This window comes from Theropithecus gelada, chromosome 10, assembly GCF_003255815.1.
Source record: "Theropithecus gelada isolate Dixy chromosome 10, Tgel_1.0, whole genome shotgun sequence".
NCBI classification, from domain to species: domain Eukaryota; kingdom Metazoa; phylum Chordata; class Mammalia; order Primates; family Cercopithecidae; genus Theropithecus; species Theropithecus gelada.
In genome coordinates, this window is record NC_037678.1 from 61,170,228 (window position 1) to 61,184,750 (window position 14,523).

Genomic DNA, 14,523 nt, shown 5'->3' on the forward strand with positions numbered 1-14,523 from the left:
AACTGCAGTGACATGCTATATAGGCTTATAGCCTAGAAGCCGTAGGCTATATACCACATAGCCTAGGTGTGTAGTAGGCTATACCATCTAGGTTTAGTAGGCACACTCTCTGATGTTCCCACAATGACACAGTCACCCAGTGATGCATTTCTCAGAATATGACCCCATCCTTAAGTGACACACGGCTGTATTTTCTCCCAAATTAGCACAGTTCTGTTTTGGAAGTAGGCAAGGTATGAATAATAATAACAAGTAACCTCAGTTTAATATGTAAAATGATGATAAAGCCTTCAGTGATAATCTTATAGGTAAACATCTATTTGTGAAGCATCTTTTCAAGTTATAACCAGCCTCTATAAGTTTCCTATATTGATAATGAATTACCTGTATTTCTCACTCTCTGCAGAAAAAACTGTATTTTGGCTGATGAGATGGGCCTAGGGAAAACCATCCAGTCCATCACATTCCTTTCAGAAATATTTCTGCGAGGAATCCATGGCCCTTTTCTCATTATTGCCCCTCTCTCCACCATCACTAACTGGGAGCGAGAGTTCCGGACATGGACAGAGATGAATGCCATTGTGTACCACGGCAGCCAGATCAGCAGGCAGATGATCCAGCAATATGAAATGGTGTACAGAGACGCCCAGGTGAGCCTCACGTGAATCAGAGACCCAGGGACTGCCTAAGCTCGGAGCAGCCTTTCTGTCACTTAACTTCAGAAGTTCCAGTGCCCTGCATCTTGTGTTAATATGGAATGACTTTGTAATATGTTTGTCAAGGCTGACTCCTGCTCTCCCTGGTAGTTCATTTTAATTTATGATACAACACAGGATTGTAGGGCATGCTGTCTAAACTTTGAGATGTACCTTTTTTAGGACACTGAAAATTTGACTTACCTGTTGGTTTATGAAGTTACTTTTATATGCAGAAGATTTTATCTGAATTGTTATGTGTTCAGTGAAGAAAGTGAGCAAACGAATTACTCTACAGAGAATGGATTCCCAGCCAGGGAGTTTGGAGAGGAGGTTAACAGATTTGACAGAGAGGATAAAGAGAAAATAGGTTTCAAATAATTAAATACACAACAGCAACATTTTCTCTTTTTTTAAGTTTTTAAGTGCTATCACTTAGCTGAATATAGTTGTGTGTTTGTACTGCACACTGGTTTTTATAATTAAGGTAAAAATTAAACGATTTCTATCAGAGGAAAGCCAGTGGTCTCCCCAGAGGTTTCAGAGACAGCAGAGACACTTGGAAGAAATTTAAGAATTGCTCTAACATGATGCGGCTCTGCTCTTGAAACGTGATGGCAACACCAAGATAGGCTGAACAACAAAGCTGTGTCCTGCCTAGTAGCACTTGTCGTAGGTGAATCAGGATCATTACCTTAAATCTGTGCTAGAACTCAAATTATAAGGTGAAATTGAGTCTGAAAAATAGCAGAGAGTTTCCTTTGGGCATTCAAACTATGGTTTAGACTGACTCCTGTCTGGGAACTTGTGAACCGATACCCATCTGATTTCCTTATCATAGCAGCTAATAAGTAAAAATGCTCCCTTGCTGTGCCTTCCATATTGCCCATCCTTCTCACCTTTGTGAGGGCAGATGTTGTCTCGCTTCTGTTTCATTGATGGTGTGTGAGGCCTTTTGGCTAACTAGCTCGTTCTCTTTTCTCACATGAGGAAAAGCAGTGCTTGTCTTCTCACCTAGGCCCCAGCATTTGTAGTGCTACCTCCTCTCATCCAGCAGGTATTAGCAGAATTCTGTAGCCGTGGTGTAAAGCTTTGCCTTTGGGTGTGTCATCCTCAGGGGAACCCCCTTTCAGGAGTCTTCAAGTTCCACGTCGTCATCACAACGTTTGAGATGATCCTGGCAGACTGCCCAGAGTTGAAGAAGATTCACTGGAGCTGTGTGATAATTGATGAAGCCCACAGATTGAAGAACAGGAACTGCAAACTTCTGGAGGGTCTAAAGCTTATGGCCCTGGTGAGAGCAGCTCTTTACATAAACACAGGTTCATTCTGTTCAGCTTGGAGGAAACACTCCTTAGCCATTTTGCATGTAGCTTATTTCTGCCTGGTCCTTTTACATTAGATGTTCTTTTTTGGTCTCTATAACTGCAAGAGTATAGGAATCAAGATTTTTTTTTGTTACAAACTGGGTCAACAATGGCCTTTGCCACAGATTGATTTCCATAGACTTAGGAGGACTCTTAAATACCATGAAATATGTGACTTGGAAATGTAAGGTGTTTTGGCTTGTTTCCAGGCCCCTAAATGAACTGGTACCAAAGATGATGCCCTTTTAACATCACTGCCTTGGCATGGTGCCCAGTATCTGGTGGGGAGGCCCTCAATAATATTTAGTGAATGAGTGAATAGTTGCTTTAATTAACATGAAAGTGCTGCTGGAATCAATGATGTGAAAGGAAGGTTGATTCGTTTATTGACTGTACGCCTATGAGGGTGTATTATCTTTTCATTAAAGCAGATCAGAATTGCCCCAAATTGAGCACTCAATGCCCTGGCTTAATTTTCCCCACGAAAATGCACTATTTTGATGGCGCAAGCACTATTCATCATGTGTGTTTAATTTGTGCAGGAACATAAAGTGCTTCTCACTGGAACACCCTTGCAGAACTCCGTGGAGGAGCTCTTCAGTTTGCTAAATTTTTTGGAGCCATCACAGTTTCCTTCAGAGACCGCTTTCTTGGAGGAATTTGGAGATTTGAAAACAGAGGAACAGGTAATTAGGGACCCAAAGAATTGAGGAGACAATGTGATCATTATCTTCATCAAGAAAAGAGCAGGATGCTGTGGGGCCAGGATTTAGCAAGTTGTCACATTCCTGGCAAAATGAGCATTACCTCCTTTATTTTATGTGTTTGTTTATATTGGGGAGGGTAAGCTGATTATTAGCGGTTCTTACTGCCCCAAAGGATAGATGGGTCCATACCCAAAATATCTTATGTTGGTCTATCGGGCCTCCTTGCTTCACTAATTTCACATATTGTGTCTTCACTGATTTTGCTTATAGCTCTGGCCTTAGGAGTATGGTGCTTTCTTCTGCTTCCCTCATCCTTCATCCTTTCCCCTTCAAAATCTGCAGCTCGTTCCCAGGCCCATCTTCTTGAGTACAACACAATACACAGGTAGTGAGGAAAAGAAGGCAGTCACATACCTAGAGTAGTTGATAAGTCCTCTTTTGTCCAGATCAGCTGCGTTTCTGCAGTTTTCAAGGTCCAGTTCCAAGTGTACCTTGTTGGACTCAAAGCTAATAAAAAACAGCTGATAGTAATAAATACTTATTTCATATGAGTAGAAATCTCTACTAGGGATTATAGAAATAACCCAGACAAATTTACGTGCCATAAGAAGAACAAATAATAGAGTTGGTCCTTCAGAGGAGAGACAGGTCACATCTATTTGAGAATTAGAAAAGACTCCAGGGAGAGAGTACAATTTGAAAATGCATCTTGAGGGATGGGCAGGTTTTCACAGGTATAGAGAGAAGAGGTGGTAACCACTTTGCATAGAAAAAAAAAAAAACCAGCAAAATCAGAGTCATGGTAGTTATTCACTAGTGGGGAAACATGTGATTAAGCTGAAAACAGTGAATGAATTGGAAATATAAGGCCAGAAGTCTTTAGGGTTATATTGTGGGAAGATCTTGAAAGGTAGTTTGAAGAATTTAGTAGGTAATGGAGAAGCCATGCAAGGCCTTATTACAGGAATGACATAATTAGCTCTGCCAAATTAATTCAGCAATGGTGTGTAAGTGGGTTGGGGCAAAGAATGAGGGGAATGAAAACATTTGGGAATTTTGCCCACATGTCAAAATTGTGGGGTTCCAATCTCTTCCTACTTCTGATGCAAGTCAGACTTGCATCAGAGTAGTGAATAATAAAACTTAATTCCTACATTTGCAGTATCTATTGACTTTCAAAAGCCAGCTCCAATCTTCTCTCCGTTTTTGGACCATTAGAAATGCATCATCTTCTCCCATTGCACTTAATTTGTGGTATGCATTTTTTCTTCTTCCTAGACAAAGATCTCCTTGAGGACAAGGCCCACATCTTCTCCCAAGTTGTGTTTGTTGTATTGACCAGCACAATGTCTGGCATATAGTAAACTCTAAATGATTCAAGGTATGAGCCAAGTGAAGGGCAAAAGCTGAACCCAGCATGTGGCAGATTGACATTTGACCCTATCTTTAACAATCAGCTAGCTGAGTCTTTTCCCTTTAGGTTCTTATATAGTAATTCCTTACCCACATGGGGGATTAGATTTCTAAGTACCCTTCGTTGGTAAAATGAAAGTCTCATAAAAAGATTAAGTTTAAGATTGGAGTTAGGTAGGAGAAAACCATACAAATTACATCAAATATTTTATTTGATATTTTATCTTTAATATTTATTTTTATATAATTATTTTTAAATTTTTTGGCTTTCTGTATTTTTAATTGACAAAAATATGTATTGATCATGTACAATATGTTTTGAAATATGTATACATAGTGGAATGGCTAAACAGAGCTAATTAGCACATGCTTTTTGTGAGAACATTCAAAATCCACTCTCAGCAATCTTCAAAAATACTGTACATTGTTATCAACTGTAGTCACCATGTTGTTCAGTAGATCTCTTGAACTTACTCCACCTATCTAACTAAAATTTTCTATCTTTTGAACAATACCTCCCTACCCCGCCCCACCCCCCAGTCCCTGGTAACCACCACTCTAATCTCTGCTTCTATGAGATGTCTGTATTTTAAAACACAGTAAATAAAAGTTCTGGAAAGCATCTGTTTCCAAAATAAAGCATGTTCATCATTGTCTAAAATCTGCTTTTGTAAGTAACTCTTCTGAATCACTCTCTGTAAATCACTTTGTATTTCTTCAGGAAGCAGTCCTGCAGCACACAACTTATTTATGCAGAGTGTACCCCTTTTAAAATTTTTGAACAGCCGTTTCTGACTTGAAACTTGATTTCTTTTGCACTTTCATCTTCCCTTATTTTGTTTTTCCGCCAGAGTTAATCTTACCGGTATCATGTTTTAGCTCCAGGTTAACTCAGGTTCTTGGACTTTGAATCCCTTAGTCTGTCATTGTCTCACTGGGAGGGGGAACATTACCTTGCTGGTGCAGTCAGTTGCATAAAGATCTGCTGTCCAGGCCTGTGCTTTTAGGGGAAGAACAGACAAGTTGTAGCAAAGAACACCATCAGACTTAAAGTGCCCCTGATGTGACAGATTCCATGATAGAACAGATGTCACCTATAACATTAATTCTTTACATACTGCTACACCCAAACATGTATGCTGCTTTTGTTACTTAAAAGGTATAGGAGGAATTCTTTACCAGATCATCTCTACTTACTCCGTTCTCTCAGCGTCTAAGTTTCTTTATTAATATATCACTCATACCTTCTAACATAATTTAAAATATTCTTCAGGTAATTACTGTGCATGTGGTGTGTGTATTAGAGAAAGAATGACAGAGAGACGTGTTTTCTCCATCCTAGAGAATAAGTGCTCTTTTATACCTTTCTCCCTTTTTATCTTCTGAGATTGCCACTAGATTCTCAGTAATTGCTTGTAAATTAAATCATATCCCTAATTCCCTTTCAGTACTATTATAAGCCCCATTTTCAGGGGTCAATCGTGATCTTTCTATTAGTCTACTACCACAGTACTATGCGTAAATGTTCAAGAAATAAGAGTGAAGGTTGAAATACCCCAGTAATCATTAAATCAGGATTGAGGTAGGTAAATAGGTCTCATTTCCCTGGACAGGTAAAGAAACTGCAGTCTATCCTAAAACCAATGATGCTTCGACGGCTGAAAGATGATGTGGAAAAGAACCTTGCTCCCAAACAAGAGACGATCATTGAGGTGGAACTAACCAATATCCAGAAAAAGTACTACCGTGCCATCCTCGAGAAGAACTTTTCCTTCCTGACCAAGGGGGCAAATCAGCACAACATGCCCAATCTCATCAACACCATGATGGAGCTGAGGAAGTGCTGTAACCATCCCTACCTGATCAATGGTGAGTCAGGGGCACTGTGAAGTTACTCAGGACTGCCATGGCCTCTGCCAGAAGCTAATGATAATCAAATAACTCATGTATTGAATTTTCATTATCTGCTAGCATGTATGCATTCTCACCTTTTTACAGAGTATAAAACTGAGATTCAGAGAGCTTGATGGATTTGCCTAAGCAGTATAGCTACTAAGGACCAAGAGCCAAGGTTTGAACTTAACTTCTGCCAACACGCTGCCGCACAGCATGTACTCTGCTGGGTAGGAAAGGGATATCACTCACCAGTTTGCTGCCCTTTATTTGTTCAAAGTCTGGCACACACTTTCTACTTGGGGACAGGAAAATGTGTTACTTAGCTGAATCAGTGAAAATGCTGCAATGACATTAAAACTCTCTGCAGACAAATTAACAGTTAACCAAACTAGTTAGAGAAAATGTTGGGAGGATTTTTTTTTTTTTACAATGAAACTTTTTGAGAAATTTTAAAATCACAATGTGGCTTGGATTATCTTTTAGTCTGTGATGTCAAGAGGTGTGAAAGTCCTTCTTGTCTGGGAAGGTTTCTTGGGTGAGTCAGCTTAGGACTTGGTATCTCAGATCCTCACTCTACTTGGTGAGACTTCCCAGGAGAGTGGAGCACCCGCGTTCTCTCCTGCTGCCACTGCAGAGCCCTCTGCTGAAGGGACAGACCAATGTGCACCCAGCATCTCCTCACTAAACTGCTGGTCTAGGACCTAAGAATTCACTTCATTTTTCCCAGGATCTGTAAAGCAGAGTACAACCTTTATCCTTATATTCTGTCCAGGGAATAGTTTTGTTCCATTCCTTTTCAGGAGCAGAGGAGAAAATTCTAGAAGATTTCCGAAAAACCCACAGCCCTGATGCCCCTGACTTTCAGCTGCAGGCCATGATTCAGGCAGCAGGGAAGCTTGTGCTGATTGATAAACTACTCCCTAAGCTGATTGCGGGTGGCCACAAGGTACTCATCTTCTCCCAGATGGTGCGTTGCCTCGACATCCTGGAAGATTACCTCATCCAGAGAAGGTGAGACTTGTGTCAAAGCCCTGTATTCAACACTGGGACAGTTCCTTTTCTTTGATATTTTTTTTTGATCCATTCAAAAATGTTGTTTAAACACAAGAAGACATTCAAAAATGGAGAAAAGGAATCTCCTTTTAAAGACTGACTGAAATTCAGAGTTAAATTTTATGACCAAATGGACCCAAGTTTAACTGTCAAGAGTAAATTTCATGACCTATGATGTAGAGTTCTTGCTTTGCTTAAAAAAAAAATTCCACATATTTATTTATATTCACTTTAGTTGGAGGAAACAATCCAAATAACATTAGAGAAGTCTAGGAAAATCATGTATTTACATTTTTGTTGCTTAATAATGGTGAAAGAAATATATCCTGGAAATCATCACTATATCAAATTTCTAAAAGAGCATAAACTGGCAACTCACAGAGAAGGAATTTGGGGATATTTTATGTCCTTTCTCAGCAAACCCTCTAAGGTTTTATGATGCACTGGCTATGGCATCCCAATTTATTTTCTTGTTCATACTCTTATAATTCCTTGAATCTAAGTTCCATTCCTCATGCAAATAAAAAGTCTGTGGTGCTGTGTGGGTTATTTGGATTCTGTATGGGAACTACATTTGTTACCTCACATGTATTACCTTAGATTTTCAGTCATTGTGACACATCAGTGATCTGAAGATGATAAATGAGTTTTTAAAAATGCATTCTTAATGATAAAAGACTTCCAAGGTCATAGAAACTGGTAGCCTAGGCATTGCTAAGTCTAAAGAAAATCTTGTTTTCATAGCAAATCTCGGGTGTCTTAACAGATGTTCTTATTCTTTAACATTCTGTTTGCCCTTGTACATGTACTTTATAGCAAGAGGATTAAAAGAAATGACAAATTAAACTATGGCTATGCTGACATTGAATATAACATAATTCTTCAAAGTCTGATTAGACAATAAAATAATTCATCAGAGCTGTATAGGAGAGATTTCTATGTAAAGGATTCTTGAAACTTGTATTACATGAATAAATCAAAACTTGTAAAGCAGTTTTGTAGCTTTGAATTCACTGTAGATTAGGAGCCCATTGCCAGAGCACTTGCTTCTTATATTATCTTACTCTTTAAAATATGTACAACTATTAGTTTGCAGATTTTTTAAAAAGAACCCCCCAAAATGAGTAATAGTGTATATAACAGACTTTTGGTAAGTACAGAAGTCTTTAGCTCTCTTTTATGCTATTTTCTCTTTATTATTTATTGCTCATTTTGTGTTCAAATTACTTAAGATTATAGCTTCTCTTGAAAATGTGGAAACATGTAACACTACCACCTGCACAATTCCCCATTCATCTTGAGGGTTGTCTTTTCAGTCTGTTCTTTCTGCATAAATATGTTTAGCTTTATTGTTTGAATTGCAGTGCTGTTCTACATTGTACTTTGTAAGTCATTTTTTATTTAATATATTATGAAATTTTTTTGTTTTTCTACAACAAAATTTGAATGATCTACATGATATTCTATTTTAAACATTTCCAATTTTTCAGCATTTTAAGGGACTCTATAAATGAATATCCCTTTTAAGTAGTTATGAATGTTTCCAGTTATTTCTTTAGGATAAATGTCAGTGCACATTTTTTAAAACATTTGATACACTCAGTGTTTAGAAAATGCCCTCTAGTTAAGAGTGTTTTATTTATATTCATTTCTGAAATATCGTATGAGAATGCTTTTTTTCATATTCTGATCAATATTGTTTTTACTTCTTAATCTTTGCTAATTCAGTATTTCAAAATTATGATCTCTTTAATTTGTAATTGTGATTACTAATGAGAATGAGTATTTTTTTCATATTTATTAGTTATTCGTATTTCATTTTTGTGGATTGATGTTTTTCCTGCATTTTTCTCTTGGTCTTTGACTTTTTGTTTATTAATTTATAAGAATTATTTGTTTACTTGAGAACATGTTGCAAAAACTTTCCCCAGTGTTGTTTTTGTTCTTTAATTTTATTTATGAGTATGGGTTTTCATTTGTTTTATTTTTTGATGTCCTAAATTTTATAGTAGTCAAATCTTTGTCTTAAAACAACTTTAAATCCTTTTTTAGGCCTAAACCTAAGCTTAAATTAATGTGCTTTAAAAGACTTCTCTCTCATCTTAATCGTGAGACCCATATAAATATTCTGAAGTATGTTTTTATATATATATACTTTTTCTTTTTCTGAGACAATGTCTCGCTCTGTCACCTAAGATGATGAAGTACAGTGGGTCAATCACTGCGGCCTCAAACTCCTGGGCTCAAGTGGTCCTCCCATCTCAGCCTGCTGAGTAGCTGAATTATAGGCATACACCACCATACCCAGCCCTTCTTTTCATGTTTATGGCTTCTTCACCCAAGTTGCATTCAACAGGGTTCTTCTGGCCTTAATATTATCATTGTCTTTCTCTTTTTAGTTTAGTTTTTATTTTCATTAAAGTTGTACATGCACATGATTTGAAAAGCCATGTCATTCTATTACACTTATGAAAAATTATGTGCTGATTCACCCTCCACCTTCCCCCAGTTTCTCATATCCCAGAAGCATTTACTTTCAACTCTTTATGCTATTTCTTTTGGTATTTATAGCTGTATCTAAATAATGCTATTAGTTGTAATATCTTGGTTTTTTCAGTTGTAGGTATGATCTGTTCTCACTGTGGAAGATGAATGTTTAGGCTTCTTTCACTGCTCCTCATACCATCATGTATACAACTCCCTGTCCTCTCATCTTCCCAGTATGCCACATAATACTTGGAGTTAGGTTAATATTTGTTGTTTATTATGACTTATGAAAATGTGAAATTACAGCTGAGCTATGTCATGTGCTGTTTAATTTTCATTCTTGTACAGTTTTTATTTTCTTTGAAACTAAAAATTATCTTTTTGATTGCTTATTTTTCTATACACCTATTATAATTCAGCAGCAAACTTTACCCTGGTTGTCTAAATCCCCTCTGGTTATGTTCCAACACATCAGTTTCCTCTTCTCTAGGCCATATCTTCTGGGGCCTCCTGACCTGCTCCTGCCTGGCCTGTTGCTGTTCCCCACAGAGTACACAGTTGTCAGCTGTGATCTGCCTTGTTTCTCATGCTGACAGCTTTCTTTTTTTTCCTCTTAAATCAGATCTTCTTGTTGGTGGATTCCATGTTGGAGCACCTCTTCCAGGAGCTCCTGAGAAAGGGTGAATGATAAGTAAATTTTGAGACATTGTCTGAAACTGTTTTACTCTGCTCTCATTCTTAAGGAATCTTTTCGCAGGATTTGAGATTCTAGGTTGTAAATCATTTCCCTGCAGAATTTTGAAGGTGTTAATCCACTGTCTTCTAGCCTCCAGGGTTACCATTGAGAAGTTCAAAGCCCTTAGAATTATTAGTCTGTCTATGTGTTATGTTTGTTCTTTTTAGAAGTTTTTATGTATTCTCTTTGTCCCCAGTCCTGTGAAATTTTAAAATGAATTGCTTCATTGGTGCTGGATACTAAAAAGATCTTTCCCATCTGAAATCTAAGTTCACATGCTGGGGAATTTTCTTGACTTTATCTTTCACTATAATTATATTTTTTAATTTCACAGAACATTTTTTGTAATTTTTCTATTTTTAATAGCACCATTATTTCACAAGGACAGTGTCTTCTCCGGTCTTTCTAAGGCTAATCATGATAGAATTTTTTTATCTTCATCTGTTTTCTCCAAGTCATATTTTTTCCCATTTGTTTATATCTGTCTTTCATGTTTTTTTCCTTTTCTTCCCCCTCCAGCTCTTTACAGTGTTAGTCCACTGTGCCCTGGCCCCTGTGATTTCTTATGAGAAGTTCTGCAGTCGTTCACGTTGCTGCTCCCTGTGTGCAATACATTGACTTATTCTGGCTACTTCTAAGATTTTCTTTTAATTTTTGGTTTTCAGCAGTTTAACTGTGATCATTGGGATTCATCCTGCTTACTGAGCTTCTTGAATTTGTAAATGTATGTCTTTCATCAAATTTGAGAAGCTTTTGATCACTATTTCTTCAATTTCTTTTTGTTTTTGCCCCATTCTCTTGGTTATTTATGAAACTAATTACCTGTTTATTTGACCTTGAGATATTCCCCACAAGTCCATGGGCTCTGTTTTTTAAAAATCCTTTTTCTCTCTATCTATCTTCAAGTTCACTGACTCTTTTCTTTATCATCTCCATCATGCTTATTAAGCACACTCTATGCTTTATTTATTTATTAGTTCTAAAATTTCCATTTAGTTCTATGTTTATTAACGCTTTGTTTCTCTGCTGAGTTTTCTTATCTTTTTATTCATGACTTAACATTCCTTGACTTCATTAAGCATAAGCATAATAGCAGCTTTAAAGTTCTTGTCTGAATTATAACATTGTAGGTTTGACGTTGACATCTGTTGTCTATTCCCTTGAGAATGAGAATAACTGAGTTTTTCCCTAGACCTAGTGAATAGTATGTTCTAGAGCTTGAGGATTCTGTTACAGTGCTCTGAAGATGTTGATGGGTTTTATTTGGAAGCAGCTAACTAGGTTATCCTCGAAGTGCAAACTCTGTCAATGTCTCCGGTAGACAGTAGTTCCCATTTCAGACTACCACAGTCAGCCCCGAGCAAGTGTGAGTCAGAAGTCAGCCACAAACTTAGGCAGAGTTTATACCCAGAGTTTGGAGCTCCCATCTCTATTTCTCTGCTTTCTGGGGATCCCCTCTCACTCTCTGGCAGTCTTAGTTGCCCCAGGCATCTTCCCCTCATGTGTGTCAGAAAGACAACAACTTTTATCAGTTACAGCTGATCAACATCTTGCCACCATAATTGTGGCCTCTCCTCTAGCTGAAACCACAAATTTCTATTCTTCTCCAAGATCTGTCTGCTTTTGTTAACTCGCCAGTGCCCTCAGGTTTTTCTGTTCATTCATTTTGGTTTTTATAGTTTGTCCAGAATTTGTCATTTGCTAGAGGGTTGGTGTGTTAGGACATTGCCCCTCCTTACCAGAAGCAGGGGCTGTGTGTTTCGTATCAGCCTCATGTCTGATATCTTAGGCCATCAAGATGGGGGGCACTGTGGAGCCAACCAGAAGCTCTGAGTATGTGAGCAAGGCTTGTTGACTGTGCACTTCACTTTCCATATGTGAGCACTGTGCATCTGGCTGGACCATTTTCATTGGGGACCCTCCTGTATCAGCATTTTGAGGTCCTGTGCCTCTTACTCTCCCTTGCCTATAGGTGGAAACTTGACTGTATTTAGAGCTAATTGTGGGGGAGGGGTGAGAAAGAGTAAGGACCCTCACTATTTCTGTCTCTCTTCCCCTTTTCAGCATGGCACATTCACTTTTAACTGTGGTTAGTATCTTCTAGAGTAGAGAGGATCAAGATCTTTTATTTTACCCTCTTCAAGGCGGGGGTAGGTGATCTAGAGGCTAAGTAAATACTTCAGCAAATATTCCACCAGTTTCCCTGTTTTTAGACTCTTTGTGTTGCTGCTTTCAGGGGAACCTAGTGCCACCAATGTTTGATCCCATCAGATGTTCTGCACTATTAAATTAGGTTGTGTCTTGCCTGGGATTCTGCCTTCTTCAAATCAAATACGACTTTCCAGATTCCAGAATTTTATCACTTCTGTTCTTTTGGTGTATTTATTTGGGGAAGGGATTATACCTTTTTAAAAAAATCCTTTACTGTCATTTTACTAGAGGTTTGGAGAGATCAAAGAATTAAATGTGTATGTTAATTCATAATCTTTAACTAGATTATTTGATATTTTCTTTTTTCATTTAAGTCTTTAGCCCTTCTGTAATTTTGGTAAATGGCATATACTCGAAGTCTGATTTTCGTTTATTTCCAAATATATTGAATCTTCTAATTTTCTCTTTATTAAAATAGTCTTTCCCTCACTCATAAAATTCTATGAAATATAGGGAGATATTATATATACTGGATATATGTCTAGCCTTTCTATTCTTTTGATCAGTAGTTTTATTCCTTTGCACATTTAGTATTCCAGATTAACTTCAGAATTATTTATTTATTTATTTATATTTAGAGATAGGGTCTTGCTGTGTCTCACAAGCTGGAGTGTAGTGGCATGATCATAGCTCACTGCAACCTTGAACTCATGGGTTCAAGTAATTCTCCGACCTGCTCCTCCTGAGTAGCTAGGATGATAGACACATTGGCCACCATGCCTGTCTAATTTTTCTTTCTTTTTTGTAGAGGCGAAGTTCCACTATGTTGGCCAGGCTGCTCTTGAACTCCTGGCCTCAAGTGATCCTCCCGCCTTGACCTCCCAAACTGCTGGGGTTACAAGAGTGAGCCACCATACCTGACTTATTTATCTGTCTCTGTCTGCTCCAGCCCCTAACTCCAGAAAAATGTGTATGTATAGATGTATGTATACATACATACACATTTACATGTTTATATATACATATATTCATGTGTTGGGATTTTTTTAGCTTTTTTTTTCTTCAGACATCTTTGCAAAATCAAAGAACATGCTTTTCACTACACTTGGGTCCTTCGTATACACTGTTGTCTCAGTAAATATTTATAAAGTGTCTGCATTGTGCTAGAACTTACAGTCATAATGGTGAACAAAGCATAGCCCCTTAGTGTTATGTTACCATTGCTTCATATTTCTTACTGAATTAAATCCTAAGTATTTTATATGCTTGTAACTGTTGTGAGTGGTTTTTTGTGTTGGGTTTTTTTTTTTTTTTCCTTTTTTAAAATTAATTCTTCATGTTTTCCAGTTGATTATCGCTGGGAGACCAGAAAGTTGTTCATTTCCCTTCAGGCCTTTCTAAAGTCAACATTTCTTGTGCCAAAAACATGTCACTCCACTCCCTACCAGTCTGCTCTGGCCAGTCACATAGAGGTTTTTTCCAGAGTGCCACCTGCTGCTTGTTGATATTTGATAGTATTTGATAGTGACTCAGAATTACAGTTTGAACCATATCAGCTCCTAGGGATCTTCTTAAAAATACAGTTGTCGCAGAGACTTAATTGCTGTGCTGAAGTTCAGTGTGGAAAATTTTATGATGTCTGATTTCTTCATTCAGACTTATTTGCCCTCAAGGTTTTCTTTGTTCTTGAGCCTCTTTGCCTCTCCAGCTGTCAGTTTGATTTTGTTCCCGTATGATTTCATGCCAGACTCTGATATAGGAATGAGGGCATGGCCAGAGGATCTGGCTCAGAAGTGAGGGAGGAGCTCAAGTAATTCAATTTTTTTTTTAAGTTTTGCGTTCTTTGAGAGCACTCCCTGAAAACTAAACAAGTGATAGAGAATTATTCTGTTCATCTTGTTCTAAAAGTTCTGAAAGTGTTGTTACATTATAATACAGAAAAACACTTATCTAATTTTATGGGAACGTTTTCCCTAGGTAATGGCTGAGCTATATCATCACTGTCTATTGATTTCCCC

At 37.7% G+C, this 14,523-nt stretch overlaps 1 protein-coding gene across 1 annotated transcript in view; it reads left to right on the top strand.

The window, feature by feature from the left end:
- CHD6 (chromodomain helicase DNA binding protein 6) overlaps window positions 1-14,523 on the top strand; it is a 214,427-nt gene that overhangs the window by 122,785 nt on the left and 77,119 nt on the right. Inside the window, exons 12-16 of the mRNA XM_025399445.1 lie at window positions 407-650; window positions 1,813-1,989; window positions 2,605-2,748; window positions 5,796-6,051; window positions 6,879-7,089. Of these exons, the coding sequence (XP_025255230.1) occupies window positions 407-650; window positions 1,813-1,989; window positions 2,605-2,748; window positions 5,796-6,051; window positions 6,879-7,089 (1,032 nt within the window). The remainder of the gene's footprint in view (window positions 1-406; window positions 651-1,812; window positions 1,990-2,604; window positions 2,749-5,795; window positions 6,052-6,878; window positions 7,090-14,523) is intronic.